This window comes from Antechinus flavipes, chromosome 4 (assembly GCF_016432865.1).
Source record: "Antechinus flavipes isolate AdamAnt ecotype Samford, QLD, Australia chromosome 4, AdamAnt_v2, whole genome shotgun sequence".
Lineage (NCBI taxonomy): Eukaryota > Metazoa > Chordata > Mammalia > Dasyuromorphia > Dasyuridae > Antechinus > Antechinus flavipes.
In genome coordinates this window covers 157,578,931-157,600,867 of record NC_067401.1, presented here as the reverse complement: position 1 = coordinate 157,600,867, position 21,937 = coordinate 157,578,931, and the positions used below count along the sequence as shown (strand labels likewise).

Genomic DNA, 21,937 nt, shown 5'->3' with positions numbered 1-21,937 from the left:
GCTTTTTAAAAACTCCATTACCTTTTGATATGAACCCTGATCTTCCCTATTTCCATAGTAACTATCAAAAGTTGGATTCTTTCTCTTTTGCTTGATCATCATCATCATCATCATCATCATCATCATCATCATTATCATTTGTTTTATTTTATTTTTAACAGCTATTAATATGATCAAACATTAGTCCCAAGGTATGGGGAATTATGTTCCAGTCTTAGATTCTTCTTTTTGTTATTTTTTGAGGTCTGTCTCCGGGTCCACCTTTCTACTCCTAAAGTGTAAGCTAGAGCCCCTGGTCACAATATCTTGCACACAATCTTACTCCTTGCAGCCTCTCTGATAGCTGAAAATTACAGTTGTCCTCTATTTCCTGTAACTGAAATCAGGGATTCTGTTCTTCTGCTGGTACCAACTAACAATAGTTCAGGGATAAATGGTAAACCAAGTGAAGAAATAAACTGAACTAGGAACTGGGCTTTTGTCAGGCTATATCACAAATTGTTTAATTATGATGAAGCATATTCAATAACATCACTAAAATATTATCTTATTTCATTAATTGTTGGATCAAAGCTTTTATACTACTAATAAAAATTTTTAAATTGTTATTTATTTCACATTTATATCCTATTTAATTTATATGTTGGATAGTTATAATATAGACATTTATATAATAGTATATGTGAATATTTCAAATAAATACATGTAATTAATATAAACTATAGTGGTATTAGTTATTTTTAATTAATACATATATATTGGCACAATGGTCTAGCAGCAGATGGGTATGTATAATAATAATAATAATAGTAGTAGTAGTAGTTGTAGTAGCAACAACTAATATTTATGTAGAGCCTACTATGTGCCAGAGACTGTGACAAGCATTCATTTACTTTTCACAACAACTCAGGATATAGGTGCTATTATTATCCCCATTTTCAGATAAGGAAATTGAGGCAAATAAAATTTAAGCAACACATAGAAGTGCAGATATGGTCTTTTTATACACACATGTGTGCAATATATATATATGCATATATATATATTACATATACATTGTTTAACTAATATATATTCTAAAGCACAAAAAGAGGGGGAACAGTATGAAATAAAGGTGAAATAAATCATGTTAATTCTTAAAATGTGTATATTAGTGATGTAAAAAATCTTCTCAATTAAATGTAACTAAAGAAGAAGCATCACTGTATGGAGAATTGGCCTTGGAGACAGAAAGATCTGGGGTTATTTAACTTCTGATACATACTGATTTTATGATCTTGAGTGAATTTCTTAACTTTTTGGTGCTTTGAGGTTACAAGACACAGAGAAGATACATAGTTTCATGAGTAGAGAAAACTTTCTCATCAATATTTCCTGTTGCCAGTGAAATCATTACATCCTATCTCTATATCCTAAATATTTATATATTTTGTTTGTAAATATATACATTTTATTGAAAGAGTAATAATCAAAATGTTTAGACACCTTTGGATTAGATAATAAATCTATTGTCATACTGAGAAATTAGAAAAGATCTTTTTAAAACTAAAAATCCCCCACTTAAAAATGTTAATGTAATTTCTTCACCTGTATTGTTGAGAATTAATAGGTTGCTGAGAGGAATTTTTGGCTTCTGTCCAGGGGAGAAGAAATACATATCAGGAGAAAATTCCCAAGAAACAAGAGGATGAAATACTTGAAATATTATTTGGTCAAAAACAAGAGGTATCAAAGTAACTGCCAATAATAAAAATCTAGAAAGAAGAAAATATCACATGTAAGTAGTAATTTAGTTTTTCTTTACTTGTCTGTCAAGGAAAAATAGCTGTATACTCTGCATTTTTTTTTCAAAGGGCTTGACAAAGTGTTTTATAAAACTAGTCCTTCCACAAAACAAGCTCATGAGTTTTATCTGAAAAAACAGACTACTCCTCTGCATAAGTTAGTCTCGTTCAAACAATTTGATACTTTGAAGATACCAAACTAAGTCAGAATTTGATCACTGGCACACATATGCATACACACACACACACACACACACACACACACACACACAAAATATTAAAGTCATCCAAAGAAAATAATGATAGGAATGACAAAAAATCTTTGGACCAATTTGTAATTATTTACAAATAGTTAGAGCCAACTATGACATATAGGTTACAGATTATACTACATTTAGAGAGTTTACAATGGATTGATGAAGAGGAGAGATTTACATATGGCCAGATTAGCTGGACAAATGGTTATATCATTTTGGGAAGCTCAAATTTCTATTCCATTAGTCAGGTTTTGATCAGATGAGGTTAATATAAACTGAAGAAAGGCTTTTATTTCAGTTCCTTTCTTCCTGAAATTGCAAATTATAAAGTAGGATAAAAGTAAGGCAGCATAGTAGAATTTCAAACAGCCAAAAGGAACACAGAAGTGGGTCCACTCCATGTGGAGAATATCATAATTCTCCTTAATGTATTGCATAAATGCTAACTATGATGATGATGACATCTATTATATATGTCACTATTGATAAAATACTCTCCTCTCCTCTCTTCTCCTCTCCTCTCCTCTCCTCTCATCAACTGTGCATTTTTCCTTTACTTTTTGGGTCACTTGGAATTTTAAATCTTTGGAAATTGTGATATTTAACTATTTAACACTACTGAGGAAAATATTGGAATTAAATTAAATTAGACCATGAGACCAGTATAGGAATGTTAAAAGAGCTGCACAATCAAGAGCTGCACAATTTCCTGAAGGTAATGACTTCTGACCTTTTCTTGAAAAAAGTATTCATAATTTATAGTCTTTTACTTCTATTTTTCACATTCCTTCTCAGCATCCAGCTTCCAATTTCATTCAGTAAATATCATTGACTTAGTTTAGAGATTCTTTACAAGTTCTGCATAGAATATCTCAACTTTATCATCATTTGATGTTAACATGGTCCTTTAAATTGTGTTTATCATGAATACTACAATGTTAGAATAACTAAAAATTATATATAATATAATTATATATGTGTGTATACATATAACTGAATTGTGAGTGCATGATAAAATTAACACCATTCAACTTTTTTACTTAACTCTCTTATTATGAGTTGTGCATTCTCCTTTCATTGAACTATAACTTTTTTATTCTCTGGGTTCATTAGTCAAGAGAATATCAACATGCATGCTAAGCATATGATCACAGGATTATATATTTATAGTCAGAAACAATCTTGAAAAGATGTACTTTTTTTCAGAGAAGATTTTCTCTGTAGTCATTTTAAAATGTATCTAAATGTGATGCAGTTTATATTCCTCCTTTTGCTTGATTCCATACCCATGTCTAGTATTTTTTCAAAATGTTGATTGGTGGTTGTCCTTTGTTCTCAAAGAGGACCAAAATGACATCACTATATTAGAGTTGAGTTATGGTGGCTGACAAAACTACTATGAGCTCAGAATGCTCTGACACAGATCGTACACAAATAATCTCCATGAACATTTTGGATAGCTTCTCTAACTTTGCACATCTTACATTTCTTCTGGCCTAATTCAATTCTGCTTTGCTCAAAAAGCACAAAGCCTTCTCTAATGAGAGCATACCATGCTAGGTGATCCTGTGCCATGTCATAAAGTGCTTTAGAATTGATTATCTACAATATACATACTAATCGACTTTAGAATTTGTTCATTCAACTCTATATCATAGAGACGACCACAGGCATTTTTTGTCCACTTAGTTTTCTTGTATGGAAAATTAAGCCAAACTCAGTGATTAGAGATCTTATTTAGAGAACTCTAAAATGTTCGTGGGCTATATGCAATCAACATAATGTCATTTGTAAACAGGAGCTTGTAGAGAGGACTTTATTATCAATAAAGAAATCCTCAGATTGGAATTTGAACTGAATCTTATTTATCATTTCTGATTTATCATTCTTATAATTTATGAACTTCTTGATCCTCTGAAAAAATTTGGCAGATAAGCTGTAATTATTTTTAATGATATTTTTTGAGAGGCAAATGATTATCTTGAGTACCACAATATGGGTAATCAGATGTTCCATGGAATGGTGTTTCTTGTTGCCCTTAAACTCAATAAAACCAAATCTTCCAACTCCCATATTTATTCCTTTACAAAGGAGAACTTTTGAGCCACTTTTCCTTTAACTAAAAATTCCTTCTGACTTTTATTTTTGTTTACAGAGAGATATCAACATTGATGAAACTCAGTTCTTCCATATTATGTTCATTAGTTAGTCACTGGACAAAGATTTCATATTTATCATAATAGCTAAGTTTAAAAATGTTTTAAAATGGTCTAAAGACTGATTTATTGGCACCAACTATCTCCTTATCCTTCACCTTGCAATTATCATACAGAAGAGAGGAGGAGCTCTATAGAACTGGGATTTTTTTTCTTTGTTTCCACAGCAAAAGTATTGGTCACTATACAATCAGCTTACCATGGAGGAGTATCTCTTTGCTTAATTAGCTGATCCTCAGAAAGCAGAGATAATTTGATGCCAGATCTAGATCGGAAGCCTTTTTTAAACATGGTAAATAAGACCAGAGCTCATGTTGAGCTAACATAGATTTCAAGAATTTGGGGTCACCATGATCAGGCATCAGAATAGGACTTAGTAGAAGAAAAAACATTAGAAACCAAAAACATATTTTTATGTCTTAAATAAATCAGAAGAATTCTGATACTTACAATGACAGAATAGCTTTCCCATCATGCTTTAATTTTAAGAAACGAACTCTTCCAATTGCACAAATTTGTTGTCTCCAGAGAGCCATGCCACTGACTGTCTCCATCTTCTCTCCACGAAGAGAAAAAGACTGCTCTGGTTCAACAAAGTTTTCAAAATGTCTAGTGACTTCTGTTTGCTCCTGCTCACAATTGCCAAAATCTGTAGACACATTGAGAATAGGAGAAGACAAAATACATTTCTTATAAATAAAATTAGATTCAAAATGTAATAGTTTCCTTCTTAATGATATATAAAAAGAGGTCTCAAAAATTCTATTTATAGTGTCAATTCAATGACAAAAAATGAAGGCAACGATTATTTTAATTAAATAATCATCATTACTATTTCCAAGCTTGGAAACAAATAGTGAAGGGGGAAAAATGGAAATACCATTGCTATCTTTAAGTAATTTGTACTCTACTAGAGAAGGCAAGATGTACGTAAAAGCTATAGTTCTTTAAAAAATTTTGGATTCCACAAATTATAAATGGATATACATTATAAAGGCAGATTGGTGGCACAGTGGAAAGAGCACCAGCCCTGGAATCAGAAAGACCTGAGTTCAAATTCAACTTCAGATACTACCTGTGTGATTCAGTGGAACTCACTTAACCCTGTTTGCCTTAATTTCTTCATATGTAAAATAAGTTAGAGAAGGAAATGGAAAACCAGCTTAGTTATCTTTCTCAAGAAAATCCAAATAGGGTATCAAGGAATCAGATAGGACTAAAACATTTATTGTATCCCTTTAGTAGAATGTAATCATCTTGAGGGAAGTGGTTGGTTTGTTGCTGTCTGTATAATATTGATTATATCATACATACTCAAATATTTTCCATCTTCTTCCAGCTAACTGTTATGACAGCATTTTGGGATGCTTAAAGGAACCGACTTTTTGAATTACGTGGCTAACTCTAAATGTTCCTTTGTTTTCCCTACCCTATGAAAGTGTCAGAGTAATATGGTGCTGCTTTGGTTAGTTTCATATAACTGAAACTTCCTATGAGGATGGAAGCAAGTCCTTTAGAGTAGAAACTGTTTTGTCTTTGTCTTCTTTTAATTTTTAAATTATTTAAAAATAATTTTTATGTTATTTATTATATTCTAAATTTAAGAAATAAAATAAGCATTTCCATAACAGAATAGAAAAATGATAATTATAGATGAAATTGCAAATCTATAATGTACAGCTTGCGATTCCTTTTAAATATATAATACATTTACTATGTAACTTTCTTTTTTCCCTTTGCCCTTATCTACCATTACAGAAATATGAATATGCATGTGTATAAATACATATACATACATACACACATAATTCTATTTATACTTCTATTTATCGATTCTTTCTCCAGATGTAAATAGTGTCTTCCTTTAAATGCCCTTTGTAGTTAATTTGGGTATGTATAATAGTCAAAATGACTTAGTTACTCAAAGTTGTTCTTAAAACAATATTACTATTACTGTATACAACATTCTCTTGATTCTGCATGGTTTTGTGCAAGCCTATATATGTTTTTCTAAGTCTTTTCACTCCTATCACCTGGCATAGGGTATGACTATTAAGTGCTTCCCAAATGACTGAATGATAAATTCAGTGTGTGTGTGTGTGTGTGTGTGTGTGTGTGTGTATTTAAATACCATTCTTTTGGATTATAATGTTGTCCACTATTAAAATTATAAGTACTTTAAGGGAAAGCAGAAACAGATATTTAATGAATGAAATAATGCTAAACATTTATTGACTAATTATGTGACAGCCATTATACTAAGTACTTGTGATGCAAATGTAAGAAAGTAATATAGTTCCTGTTCTCAGAAATCTTACATTCTAAAGGGTGAAAACATATATGAAGAGGAAGTAGCATGCAGTATGACAGTTTGGAAATGGTCAAGAAGTCAACGGGAGACCTAGTTCCAGGCAAAAATAAAGAGAAATTTCTATTAACAGAGCACAGTTCATTTTTTGGATTATCTTTTGGTGGGAGGGAGGTGATGATATGACTGAATTGTAGGTGGCCTTGTTTGGAAACAACCAGGAAGTGACATGAAAGCCTGTATTTGGACAAAATAAGGCAAAAGCTCGAATGTTAGAGCTCAAGGGTAGGGACAAAGTGCAGGTTCCAGTGAGAGGACACCCAGAGTATGGTGACATCATTGGAAAATGGATAGGAGATGTAAACTATTATTGCATTATTTTGAATACCATGAATCTTATAATTAGCTAGATAATATGTTGTTGGGCAGGGGAAAGGTGGTCAGGTAAAGCATGGAGAAGTACATTCATAGCTTTGGGTCTTAGGGTGGAGCACTTGAAAGTTAGGTTATCTGAATACACTTTTACCTGATTCATCAGTAGCTATTTTTCCTTCGAGTTTCAAGAATACCTCAGTCAGAGTTGTCATGGAAACACCATAATTCATAATGCCTTGGTCAGCATAATTATCAAGATCACTATAAAGGTCTAAAGAATGCCAAAAACATGTTAAAACTATAAAAGCCTTTACTGAGTCTGGGAATAAGTATAAGTATAATAATAGGTATAATTATCAATAAGAATAGGCATTTGGAATGAATTTTTTACTATAGAAAACCTACTCTCAAAATAATGCATTAAATCTAAAATGTTTTTATGATATTCAAAATATACAAAACATTAATTGAAAGAAGTAACAACTTTTAAATATATTACTCCAAATATTTATAGCATCTAAACAGTTTCATACTTCAAACCAGCAAGAACTCATTTAAAGTATTAATTCAAATCAGTTTGTAATGAGAAACTCATTATCTTTTAAGATTATACAATCATGTATGAAATCAAAATCTATTTTGGAAACTTTTTCTCATTGGATTTTGCTCTTTGAGAATTTTCAGAAGTTCAATTCCTCTTTCACACAGTAGTGCTTCATTTGGCATTCAAATATTTGCCAAAAAGATTATTTTATGGAGTACTCACACAGGGCAAGTAATTACAAGATGATCAGAAAAAGCAATACAAGGACATTCTTAAAAGCTTTAGACTTAATTGTATGACATGGAAGACACTGGCACAGGATTGCACAGCATGGCACCCCCTCATTAGAGATGATGCTGTGCTCTATGAGCAAAACAGAAGTAAATTGGCTCAGAGAAAAATGTGTGAAATGTACCAAGTTAGAAAAGCTGCCCCAAATGCTCATAGGGACTATTTGTTTCTGACCTGTGGCAGCACATTCCAAGTTTGTATTGGTCTAATCAGCCACAGGCAGACACACTAACTTGACTCTAATATAGTGATGTCATTTTGGTCCTCTTCTAGAACAAAGGATAACAACCAGCACTTACGTAGTGCTTCAAATTCCTTTCTATAGCTATCATATACCTCCTCTGAGTCTTCCCTCTAAAGTAAAAATCTTTCATTTTTTCAATTTATCCTTATAAACTTAAGTTTTAAATTCCCTAACCATCACGATCAACTTTCTCAGGACATAATTAAAGCTGCCAATGTCTTGGAAAAATAGTCAAATAATAATCTTTCATTCTTATTCACATGAATTGACCTCCCCCAAAATTTATTTTTCTCATATTAGTATTATTTCTAGATTTCATTTTAAAATATATTTATTATGTTACCTGGAAATGAAGCTGTCCTTTCCAATGGCAATGTGTATACCAGCTTTTCTTCACTTTCTGCAGTTAATTTGGCATCAGGAATGTGATGTTTAATGAGTGATGTTATTCTCTCTGAGTCACAAGATTCATTTTTGTGCAAACTGAAATATTATAAGGAAAAATGCATATAAGTTATTTGTATTTATTTCTATCACTGCCACTATAATCTTAGAAAAATTAAATGTCTGTTCATAACATTTTGCCAGGCTATTTAGAAGATTTAAAAAAAGCATAAACCAAACCAAACCCAGACTATGAGAAATAATCACTTGAGGGAAGGAAGGAGAGTAGACATAATCATATTAAAGAATTAGAATAATAACTTGTAAATTTCATCATATAACTGTCATCCAACAATTTTTTATGTAATTATATTATCCTAATCTTGAATGGGACCTTCAGGTCATCTTTTCCAATCCCTATCACTTTCTTATATTCTTTTATCTTTTGTCATCCTGCATTTTTGACCTTATGTCCTGACAAAATTATTTATCAAGTATTCCAAATCTGACTTTAGAATTTCTAAAGAAATATAATGGATAGTAATGAATTTTCTCCAATTACCAATGAATTTGCACTCCTTCTTTAAAGCCCATTTCTATTGTTACTTTTCCCAGATTCTTCTGGAGCCCTTCTCTGCAAAAGAACATTGTAAATTTTTGTAGTTCATAGAGGGTCAAAAGTGATGATATGGATAGAGCATTGGGCCTGGAGTCAATAAGAAATAATGAAAAATCTAGCCTCAGATATTCATTAACTGTTTAATCTTGAGCAAGTTACATAATCTCTTTTTTGATTAGTTTCCTCATCTATAAAACGATGATAATGATAACACATATCCTAGGATTGTTGTAAGGATCAAATGAGACAATATCTGTAATATACTTAGCATAGTGTTTGGCACATAGTAGGTACTTTAAAATATTTGTTTTCTCCCTTCCTTCCTTCCTTCCTTCCTACCTACCTTCCTTCTTTCCTTCCCTTATTCCCTCCTTTCTTCATTTAATTCTATATCCTTCCTTCTTTCCTTTCTATGAGCTATCGACATTTAGACAATGTCTTCATGAGAGTAATAATTGATAATCTTATGGTCCTTATTCCTTCAGGCTAGTAGCTCTGAGCACAGAAGCCACATGATAAATATTTGTTGAATTTAGTTGAATTAATGAAAATATAGTTGTAAAAAGTTCTTGCCTCGTTCAATCTGCTTCTCAACAAGTGATAAACAGACATGATTCTAAGATATCCACATATAGATGACCTATTTTATTTTTCTCTTTGCAAATAATCTAATTAATCATTGACTATTTATGGAACATATTACTTCTTTAAATAAAGGTAAGATGAGTTTTCCTCACTTGAGTGGCAGGTTAATTTGTATAAAAGAACACTGAGATATGCGTAAGCCTGGAAAAAGGCATTTAACCTAACTGAGTCACAGCTTCTTCATTTATGTAATGAGGTAAATAGCATACTTCACTGGTTATTTTCAGGATCAAATGAGATTTTATATATATACACACACATAATGGACTTTACAAACCTTAAAGCAGGATATAAATGAGAGCTACTATTGTTATTATAGGGAAGGAATCCTCTGTTTACTTAAAAATTAAAACAAAAGGTAAAAATTGCATTCATGTTGGGGATTTTGGGAAAAGAGTATTTTTCTAAACTATTTAAAATATCCTTGGACTATAAGGAAAGTTGAACTCTGCAAATGAACATTTTTGAATTGTGGTACTAGAGAAGATTTTTGAGAGTCCCTTTGACACCAAGAAGATCAAATCAGGCAATACTTAAAAGAAATTAATTCAGTATTACTCTTCTATAGGAAATAATGAGCAGGCTGGTTTCAGAAAAGCCTAGAAAGACTTACACGAACTGATGCTGAGTGAAGTAGGCAGAACCAGAAACAGCAAGATTTTGTGATGATCAACTATGATAGACTTAGCTCTTCTCAGCAATGCTAATAGACTTGTTACTGAAAATGCTATCTGTATTCAGAGAGAAAACTATAAAGACTGAATATGGATCAAAGCATAGTATTTTCACTTTTTTTGTTTGTTGTTTGCTTTTTTTTTCTTGTGTTTTTTTCTCTTTTGATATGATTTTTCTTTCATAACATAACAAATATGCAAATATATTTAAAAGCATCATACATGTTTGACCTTTAGCAGATTGCTTTCTGTCTTGGGGGGGGAGGAAGTAGGGGAAGGAGGGAGAAAAAAAATATGGAACATGAAATCTTACAAAAAATGAATTTTGAAAACTATCTTTTATATGTATTTGGATAAATAAAATACTATTGAGAAAAATGCAAAATTAAAAAAAATTCAGGAAGATTAAAGCTGAAGCTTAAATACTTTGGCCACATAATGAGAATATAGGACTCATTGGAAAAGATTTTGATGTTAGGAAAAATTGAAGGAAAAAGAAAAAGGGAATAACAACAGATGAAAGGGATAGACGATGTCATAGAAACAATGGATATGAATTTGAACAGACTGAGAGAAAGTGGAGGATAAAAGGGCCCAATGTACAGTATATAGTTTGTGGTGTCATGTTGGAGTTCAAATGTTCTTCTTTAAAATATTATAAAAGTTCTCTCTGGGTGCCTTCCCTGGAATCAGGATTTTGTCTGTCCCTGTTCGGGCGCCAAAATGTGGTGATCTTGTTCTCAAAACACAGCCAGGTGATAAAAGTTCAGATCTTTTATTATCTCCAATATAGCCCGGTTAGCTTAGAGGTCTATCTCTCTGCTTGGTTCCAAGAGCTCCCTCCAAATGTCGCCAAATCCAAGGATTCTGGTCCTTCAGCCTCTGCCTCTGCTTTCTTCTGCCTCCAACCAGCACAGAGATGGAATGAATCTCTTGTCTCCTTCACTTGGGGCTCGGCTAGCTTTCTGGTGAGTCTTTCAGACCAGCTGGGTCTCAGTGGGGGGTGTGCAGGAGCCCAGCCACCTACCACAGTGGTGTGAGATGAAGATGAATCTGGTTGTCCATTGAACTCTCGACTCGTAGCTTCTTCCTCTGAAAACTCTTCTTCTGCCACCAGCCAGCCAAGTGGAAAATATTCTGCCTTGCCTCAGAGAGAGGGCTTCTGGCGTAATTCCGCTGAAATCTCGACTTGTAGCTTCTTCACTCTGAAAAACTTCTTTGACTGGCCCATTGAAACTCTATTTATGCTCCTTCAAGAGAGGGATTGTGGGTTTTCTCCCATAGTGCTCTCTGGCCCAAAGAGCTTCAAGGGAGGTGTGAACTCATAAAGTTACAAAGTTTACTTTGTGAAACTCCCATACTTGTGAACTCCAATGAGTAAAGGTGTGAACACAAGCCTTGTATTAATTAGTTCTACTTAGTACCTTGTTTCAGGTTCTGCTCAAAACATCTTCTTGTAAGATTAGATCAACTCTAATTAGTTAGCAGTTTGTAAGGATTCCAACAGCATCACAAAGAGTTGGTCATGATTGAATGACTGAAGAACAACACAGATATCTCTCTCTTGAATCCTTCAAGCAGATTTGAGGTTAGTCACCCCAAAATGTAATAGCTTTATAAATAATGAAACTTAATGAATATTTATTGATGATTTCTCATGACTATGTTAAGGAGTCAGTAGGTGATACAGCTGAAGGATTACTGTAGTTGGTGATATAGCATCTGTGTTCAAATCTTGCTCTTGCCCCTTGTATGATTTTGTTCAAAAATATTTACTTATCTCCTCTGGGCCTCAATTTTCTTATCTGTAAAACAAAGTGGTAGCCTAGAAGACCTCAGAAATAGATATATGATTTTATGGCATGCAGTAGGTAGATTGATTTAAAGGTAGGGGTAGTCTTATTCGTTGGTCACTGCTAATTTGACTAGTTGATATCAGCATGAATATCCTATTTAAATTTATTAAGAAAACAGAAGAGAAATCTTATATTAGTATTGAATGCAAATATTGAACATAGATTTTTGTGGAAAATAGACTATATTTTTGTTATTCAACTTTGTATTAAATTATAGATTACTATTTTATTAGCAGTTGGGCCCTAGTTCCAGGAAGTATGATGAATAGAATGTTGGAGATTTTGAAATAACAGGGATCTTTCAGTAAGAAATGAGATAGAGGGGCAGTTAGGTAGCAGAGTGGATAGAGGAGTAGCCCTGATGTCAGGAGGACCTGAGTTAAAATCTGGCCTCGATACTTAATACTTCCTAGCTGTGTGACCCTGGGCAAGTCACTTAGCCTCAATTGCCTTAGCAAAAAAAAAAAAAAAAAAAAGAGAGACATTATTGTTCTGCAGGTCCTGGAAATGGTGACTGTGATAGCTGTTTAACCCTAATAAGCTATTTCTGTGTTATTTTGCAAAGATACACTAAATATCTGTGCTAAATATTGCAAATGGAGATTTCATCCCACATAGCAATTATGGGCCAAGAAAATTCTGCGTAACTTGGGAACGCAGAAATAAAGGCAATCCATAAGATAAGTGAACTTGAAGAGCACATTTTAGAGTGGTCATATATCAGAAAAAGGCAGTCTAAAATGCAAAAATCTATGTTACACTATTAGTGAAGTATTCGTAGTAAAGTTTTATTAAGATGTAATGACAGAAGTGAAGAATTTGTCTTCAGAATTTGATCATGTTTTTGGGCAATATTGAACAGATATTGGCATTCCGTTTGTTCTTTACTTATCTTTCAGTCATATACAACTCTTCATGACCCCATTTTTTAAAAGCAAAGATATTGTACTGAGACTGAGGTTGGATTTGAACTCATGAAGATGAGTTTTTCAGACTTAAAGATCAGTACTTTAAGTACTCTATCTACTGTGCTACCTACCTGCCCAGATAAAAGCAGAAAAGTATGTTAGACTTCATAAGATACATAATAAGATACTTGTTAATTTAAAAGAAATCCTCAAACTAGAACTATTTTTCCAAACAAAAAAGGAGAATTTTTATGAAAATGCAAGGTTACAAAAGACATCACCATGATTCAGATCAATGATAGATGTATCTTTTTAAAAAATGTTATTTTTATTTATTAGTATTTTTTAAAAAAAATATTCTCTCCCTAACAGTCATGACAAGAAATGTTTTGTGAGGACCAAAGTCTATTCAAAAGGTTAGTAATGCTGGTTACTCTCTGTCTGTTGTGGGCACATCCTTCAGGAATTCATCTAAAGCTTTCTTGTACTTTGTATTAGGCTTTGTCAATCCCTACAGCAATCTCATTTAATGTCCCTCTTTTTTTTACATAAATCAGTATGAGAAATGCTGCATCATAAATAAAGAAGAGATTCAGCTTCTAGTTTAAAAAATGTATGTTCTCATAGAAAGACTCCTTTTTAAGGAGAAAATAAAAATTATTTTGACAATTGATCCAATTCCCCATAGGATGACATGTTATTTTCTATTGGTTAAGGGAGAGAGGAGAAATTCTGAAGGAAAGTGTTTTTACTCTTTTGATTCTTGAGTTTTGATTCAAATACTTTACCATTCTCACAAATTGCTGCTATTATGACTTGGAACAAGTATCTATCAAAAATAAAGAAACAGATGGGGAGCCATGTCTGATGATATTACATTTGTCTATGACTGTAATTAAATCTGGCTTCTCATCAGGTATTTTTAATTTCAAAAATCTTTATGTCTCTTGATAGTTTTAGTAAAGCTTTAATTCTTAGTGGTATAGTTTGAGAATGTTCATTTGAGGTGAATACAGAACCTGAGACCTCTCAGGGCTAATGCAGAATTTATTCACTTTTGGTTACTGCTAATAAGTTCCATATACTTGGTTTCTGCTATATACAATAATAAATACATATATTTCACCTTTTCTTAAAATTATATGTTTCAAACTTCAGTGAATATCCTTTAATATTAGCCAAATTCCTTAAAAACTCCAAAAATATTGATACACAAATCTTTAAGTTTCTCCAAGTTATAGTACCTTAAGTGATAGCCAATTCCCCATTTTCTCTTTAGAAACAAAGAAGAACCTGCACACTTCAGTCTTCCACTGGATATAAAGACTTTCCAATCTGAGCAAAAAGAAGGCAATTATAAGAAAGAATATGATGGGACTTACAGAATCATCTGAAAGTGATGAGCTGTGAGATCTCACTGAATTGAATATAACACAGCTATAAAATTACAGGATTTAATATGAAGCCTAATAAATCTGATGCATTCTAAAGCTAATCATAACTTCTAGGATATTTTTGTCTTATCCAAAACAATTTTGGGAGATTCAGTTTGAGGGAAGGAGGGCAAAATATCAAGCCAGATATTTTGGAAATAGGTAAAAATTTCAATCGGATATGAAACAATGTGACCTAGAATTTTGAAATTGACTGCTCTCATAAAAAGAAAAAAAAATACAATTCTTTTTCCTCCTTATATTGCTTACCAAGCAAATTTGCAATAAATGAATAAATCTTCAGATTCAGTACATTGATGTAATCAATATATCTTTGGAAATGAACGTGTTACCATACTGTAGACATTTAATATATGGAAACAAGATTCTCTTATCCTCTATCACCATTTCTCAATGTAGACATGACCCTGATCCATGCTTCCCTGATTCCTCAGATTCTTGATGAGAGTAAGGAGAAAAAATCAAGTGTCACCAGCAAGAAGATCAGCCTCATCCATAAACTGGGTACTGAAGAGGATCACATGGTTTTCTTTGCGCTCTTTTAAGAGGTGCCATACTTGGTGCCGTGAAAAAGGATCCAATCCAGCAGTTGGTTCATCCAACAATAATACCTATAGATAATGAAAGCACATAAAATTATTTTTTGATTTAAAGTGAGACTTTTTTTGGAAAGCAGCACAAAAATCTTAAAATGTGTGTGTGTGTGTGTGTGTGTGTGTGTGTGTGTGTGTGTAAAAATCTGAAAAGATTATATTGCATTTCCTAGTAGGTTCCTTTTTATATTTTTCTAATCACAAAGGAAGAACATCAGTAGTTTCATTTTCATTTTGAAACCCTCTAATTCAATCCCACTTACCTGAGGATCTCCTAAAATGGCAATACCAAAGGTCAGCTTCCTTTTCTGTCCACCAGTTAGATTAGTAGCAATAGTATCTTGAATATTTTTCATTTCTAATTCCAGGCAAACTTTTTCCACCTAACCAAGAGAGAAGACCAAGTTAAAAAAAACTGAAAATGCTTTAAAATTATCCTCTTTCTTCTCACAATTTTTTACATGTAGATAAATTTATTCCAGGCTCTTCTTGCCTAAATTGACTTGTATATAGATAATTGAACAAAAATAACAATATTTCCATGAATGAATAATTTGTCTCACCATTTTATCAATTCTAAAATGTTTACCTACCTCCTGCTCCACCATTTTTGGTGCAACCCCTTTGATTTTAGCATATAGTCTGAGGTTTTCTCTCACAGTAAGGAAATCAATATGTATGTTAAATTGTGGGCAAACACCAGTGATCATCTTGATTTCTTTTAAGTCTGTCATTTCAGAGAGGTTGTTATTATAGATGCTAGCAGATCCTATAAATGACATTTAAATAATTTAAATATTAGGATATTATGCTGCATTCTAGATTTCGTTCAGTTGGAAAAAAATTTCACCATATGCATTATTTTGTAAGTAATGGATTGCAAAACTTGTCAGTTGAGAGATCCCCAATTAACTTAATGTAGTCACAAAATGTCATAACGAGGAGAGGCCTTACTTGAGATGTCATCTAGCTCCTTTGTTTAAAAGATGAGGTATCATTGAGAAGTTAACTAACTTGATTAACTTAATCTTTTCTTTCTATCAGTGTCATTCTGTCTCTTTTTGCGTGTATATTTGCCTTTCTTTCTCTTTCTCTCTCTCTCTCCCTGTCTTTTCCTGTGTTTGTCTCTCTGTCTCTGTCTCTGTCTCTCTGTCTCTTTCTCTCTGTATCTGTCTCTGTTTTTCCACCTCTCTCTCTCTCTGTGTGTCTCCCCATCTTTCTGTCTCTCTGTCTCCTTTCTCCTTTGTCCTCTCCTTTTGTTCAATCTCTATTTATTAATTTCCCTCTCTACTATTTGACAATGTGCCTAGGTCTCTCCCCAATTTAGAGCATTTTCATTTTCTCTTTTCTCTATATTCTCTTCATACTATGATCCTTTCTCATGAATTTAATTGTCATATCTAGGTAGATGACTCTCATATCTATATATCCACTTCTTTCCTGCCAACTTCCTGCTGCAATTCCACCTAGATGTCCCATTGTTATATCAAAACCAATATGTCAAGATCTTTCTTCTAAAATTCTTTTTTCCTTCAAATTTCCTTATTTTTGTCGATTACTATCATCCTTTCAATCATCCAGATTCAAAACCACAGAGTTTTCTGTTTCTCCTTTCCCTTCCTTGCTCTCTATAGCAACATCAAGTTGCCAACCTCCACACCTCTGACAATTGTCTCAACTCATGCTGCAAGCACTCTACTTCACTTCTTCCTCACCTCTCACTTATACCTATTGCATTATAACTATTATTCCCCTTCTTGTAGTCTTAAACTTCTCTAATTCATCTCTAGCAGAGGAACCAAAATAATCCTAAATCTTGTTTGACTATGTGAATTCCTGCTAAATACCTTATTACCTTATAATAAAATTCAAATTTTTTTACCCTGGAAATTAAAGTCCTCCACAATTTGATCTTTTTGACTAATTTCTTCTTATTCCTCTTTGCCCATACAAGAACTTTCAGTAAAACTTTGTTAATTGTTATTCTTTGAATTGGATTTTTCAATTCCCATCTTCATACCTTTGCACAGGTGATCCTCCCTCTCCCCCCCACACATAATGGAATACACTCATTCTTGCTTCTAAAGAATTTTAGCTTCCTCCTCACTTTCAATATGAAGACTTTTCTAAAAGTCAATTTTATTTTAAAATCAGAGATTCCTTCTAGCTCCAATTCTTTGATCTTATAAAGTATCTGAACTATACCAAGTCGCTGCTATTCTCTGCTCAGGCAGAACTCTGCTAACTAGAGTGAATTAACTAGATTAGGAATTTCCTGATTTGGTCTCTATAACACTTTAGCATTCAATTTTAATTAAGTGGAATTTAATAGGACTTTGATCCCCAAAGGACTTTGGTGACCATTTAACCTCCAGAAAAAGAAACTGAATCTAGAATAGATTCAGTGTCTGGCCCCATTCAGCAACATGGGGAAATAATGCCAGAAATGGGATGAGAATTCCAGTGCCTTGACTCTTAGTCAAAAGTTCTTTCTATTAAACCATATCCTCTCCTTATATATTGGAAATTAATAAAAAAAATCATTCTCTTGATATATTTATCAATCAGTTTATAATTGAGAAATTTATTACTCACCTTCTGTTGGGGCAGATAATCCACTAAGAATGTTGATTAGTGTTGTTTTCCCAGCTCCACTGTGACCTAGTATTGCTGTGATCTGGCCTTCATAGATGTCCAATTGCAAACCTAAGATAAAAATAAAAATTCTTTTCAATAGCTAATATTTACATAGTGTTTACTATATGCTGATCACTGACATTTGATTCTTATTATGTTATTTATCTTCACAACAACCATGGGAGTTGGGTGATATTTTTATATCCATTTTTCCAGATAAGAAAATTGAGGTAAACAGAGATTAAGCAGCTTGCCCAGTGTCACATAGCCTAGTAAATACCTGAGACTGAATTTAAACTCTACTTCTTGACTCCAAGCAAAGCACTTTATTTACTACATTATAAGTTGGTATATTAAAATTTTTTGTTTAAAATTATATCATGTAGAAAAAGATGATTGAAAATTTTTGGAGAAGCAAAGAGAAAATAATTTGAAAGAGGAATATGAATGTCTTTTATAGGCCAAATAGATTAACTTCTAAATCAAATGTCTGAAGAAGATGATTCCAGTTGGTTTGGTGTTAAGATCTAATACTGAATGATTTTATGATATTTTCATAGTTCAAAAAGCATAGGCAAAAAGAACAAATTAAAATATATAAAATTCTTCTCAGTTTTCTTCTTAAATCTTTCAAATGAATGTAGCACAAATATTTTATATTTGAGAAAGCATTAGTTGAATAGAGTTAACTGCATCTATCACTTGTATTTAACACAATTTTAGAAATAGTGGATATGAGAATACAACTTAGAAAAGAAATTAGCATCAAAAAAGGCAAAAGTACCTGCATTCCAGATGAAACAAGGACTGGAAAATTCAAGAGAACTCAAACAAAAAACTGAAGTAGTCAAGGTACTTAAAATTTTAATAAAGCAAAGCAAAAAAATTGACATTAACAATTATAGCAAAGTAAAAGATTATAACGTTTAACAATCACAATAAAGTGCTTTTTGATAAAATTAAGTTTTTTTAAAAGTAAATGATGAAGTAAAAAAAGACAAAATTAAAAAATACTTGAGATTGCAAAGAAAAAAACAAAAGAAACTTCAAATGAAAATCAGAAAAAGTTGATCAAACAAAAAATGCCATTTGTAATTATGACTAAAATATCACTTACATGCAAATTAACCTATCAAAACCATTTACAGAATAATATTAAAATATTTTCAAAATAATTACAAGAGCTTCACAAATGAAAGAGAAAGTTACTATTCATCATTAGATATAGAAATTATCATAAAAATGCAAATAATCCCAAAATCAATTTATAAATTAAATACAATCAAACACAAAATTAAATAAATAAATACAAAATAGAAGTTAAAAACAATAATAAATAAAATTTATATTTTATTTAAAAATAAAAATGTTTTTACTTAGGTCAGAAATCAGACCTCCCAATGAAAAAATTAAAGCAAACAAATATGAGACTATAAAAATTAGGATGCATGATAAAGAATGTCTGCAAACAAAGAATTTCTGAAAGAATAAAATGAGAGATTTAGAACTCAAATAGAAGTAGAAGAAAATTTGGCAGAGAAGAAGTAGCAAAAGGAAATAATCTGAAAAATCTCTTTTATAAGTCAAATAGATTGACTTTCAAGATGGTAAAAGACTTTTACAGAAGGTAAAAGAGATATAGCTTAAATATCACAGGTCTCCCAGAAGAACAAGTTTGGCTAAAAATCATATTAATATCAAGAAGTACAAAAAACTCTATGATAATATCAATAGATAAATAAAAAGCTTTTGGCAGAATATAACATCCATTCCTATTTAAATCAACTCCCTCATGTCTCCCCGCCTCCCCAACCAGGATTATATATAATAGGGGGATACATTGAGATTTTACATTAAGATCAAGAGTTAAACAAAGATGTCCAGTACCAAAACTTTTATTTGATATAATGCAAAAATGCTATCTATAGTAGTAAGATAAGAAAGAAAAATGATGGAATAAGCACAGATGAAGAAGAACTAAAACTTTTTATAAATGATATAATGATTTACTTAGAAAATCATACTGTTTCAACTAAATATTAATTGAAATAGTAACATCAGTAAAGTGGCAGAATATAAAATAAATCTATGTAAATCATAATTTTTTTCCATATTATTAACAAAATCAGGTACAAGAGATAGAGAAATTCCATTTAAAATAATATAAACCAATTGATAAATGGTTAAAAAAAATGAACAAGCAGTTTTCAGAAGAAGAACTCAAATCTATTAATAGTCATATAAAAATGTTCTGAATGAGAGTATTTTATTCTTTTTTGCAGTTTGGCTAAAATAGATGTTTTTTGCATTATTTTACACACATTCTTAATATCGCAATTCTTACTTTCTTAAAGGAGAGGGAATGGAGGAAAGGCAAGAATTTGAAACTCAATTAAAAATAATGTTAAAAATAAAATTTAAGTGGAACCAAGATGGCAGGGATGACACGTTTCTTTCTGACCTTCTCCTACAACCCTCAGACTAATTAGCAAATCCAGCTTTTGAATTAGCTCTGGACTAGCAGAACCCACAAATATTGGGAATGCAACAAATTACCAGCATAAGATAATTTTGAAGATAACCAGAAAAGGTCTGTTTCAATCTGAAACAGAAGAGAGGCAGCTAAGCATGAGCAGGCTGAGGACAAATGCCAGTGCATACAGTGCAGAGTCCCAGGGTGATGCGAACTCTATGGGTGGAGAGTCTACAGGGAGGAATCTACAGTAGCAGTGTGGCCACTCTGCCCTGGTTGTAAGCCAGTAGATCAGCAGAGAAGTTATAAAACATCCAACACAAACACAAAAGGTAAATAGTGAACCCCAAAATGCCAAAATCTTATGGGACCTGGCTACACCCACCCAATATCCAGAGTGAGTCAGCACTGACCCATCGCAGCTGTGGCCTGCTTACAGAGGAAGCCATTGCTTGTAGAGGAAGCTTGGAAAAATTCCCCTGCCCTAAAAGCAGATCTTAGTTTTTTTTTTTTTTTTTTTTTAAATGAGTAAAAAAGTAAAGAGAACTCTGATCATAGACAGCTTTTATGGCGAAAGAGAAGAACAGATAATAAACCCTGAGGAGACTAAAGGCAGATTGTCTCCAGATGAAGTCCTAAAAGGTGATAAAACCTGGTCCCCACACAAGGCACTTCTAGAAGAAATTTAAAAGGATCTTAAAAGAGGATTAGAAGAAAAATGGGGAAAGGAAATGAAAACTTTGCAAGAGGGTTTGGAAAAGGCATATGACTCATTAAAAGATAGATTTGATAAAATGGAAAACGACAACAACAACTCCCAGAAAAACAGGATTTGTGAAATAGAAAAAAAAATTCTTAAAAAAAAAAGAATTTGTGAAATAGGAAAAAAAAATTCCCTAGAACAAAACAATTCATTTAAAAATTCAATTAGACAAAAACAAAAAAGTTAAAAAGTAAATGAAGAAAATAATTTACTAAAATTCAGAATTGAACAAATGGAAATGAATGACTCAATGAGACAACAAGAATCAGTCAAGCAACCCTACCCCTTCCAAAAAATGAAAAAATAGAAAAAAATAAAATACCTAATTGGGAAAACAACTGACCTCGAAAATAGATCTAGGAGAGACAATCTAAGGATTATTGAACTCCCTGAAATCCATGATGAAAAAAAGAGCCTAGACACTATTTTTCAGGAAATCATCAAAGAGAACTGCCCAGATGTTCTGGAATAAGAAGATAAAATGACCCTTGAAAGAATTCACTGAACACCTCCTGAAAGAGACTCATAAATAAAAACCCAAATAATATTGTGGCTAAATTTCAGAACTATTAGATCAAGAAAAACAATATTAAAAGCAGCTGGAAAAAAAGAATTCAAATACTGAGGACCCACAATAAGGATTACTCAGGACCTAGCAGCTTCCACTTTAAAGGATTAAAGGGCTTGGAATCTGATATTTTGAAAGGTGAAGGAACTTGGAATTCATCCAAGAATAACTTACCCTGCTAAGCGTGAGCATTTTTTTTCAGAGAAGAAGATGGACATTCAATGAAACTGGTGAATTCCATTTATTTTTGATGAAAAGACCAAAACTAAACAAAAAATTTGACCTTTAAATTTAGAACTCAAGAGAAGCATAAAAAGGTAAAAAGAAACAAAAACTCTTGAGAA

The 21,937-nt window shown here is 32.2% G+C and overlaps 1 protein-coding gene and 1 long non-coding RNA gene across 2 annotated transcripts in view; one reads left to right on the top strand and one right to left on the bottom strand.

The window, feature by feature from the left end:
- The window catches only part of LOC127560553 (ABC-type organic anion transporter ABCA8-like), a 101,047-nt gene that overhangs the window by 41,121 nt on the left and 37,989 nt on the right, over nt 1-21,937 (bottom strand). The window contains exons 12-20 of the mRNA XM_051995229.1: nt 17,748-17,858; nt 15,746-15,921; nt 15,416-15,535; nt 15,032-15,170; nt 14,350-14,440; nt 8,363-8,502; nt 7,092-7,211; nt 4,708-4,906; nt 1,588-1,754 (exon numbers count right to left, since the gene is read on the bottom strand). Coding sequence (XP_051851189.1) covers nt 1,588-1,754; nt 4,708-4,906; nt 7,092-7,211; nt 8,363-8,502; nt 14,350-14,440; nt 15,032-15,170; nt 15,416-15,535; nt 15,746-15,921; nt 17,748-17,858 — 1,263 coding nt within the window. The remainder of the gene's footprint in view (nt 1-1,587; nt 1,755-4,707; nt 4,907-7,091; nt 7,212-8,362; nt 8,503-14,349; nt 14,441-15,031; nt 15,171-15,415; nt 15,536-15,745; nt 15,922-17,747; nt 17,859-21,937) is intronic.
- Nucleotides 11,859-15,025, top strand: LOC127560554 (uncharacterized). The gene is made up of 3 exons (XR_007953357.1): nt 11,859-11,929; nt 13,478-13,521; nt 14,385-15,025. It is a non-coding gene; the product is annotated as an uncharacterized LOC127560554 (long non-coding RNA).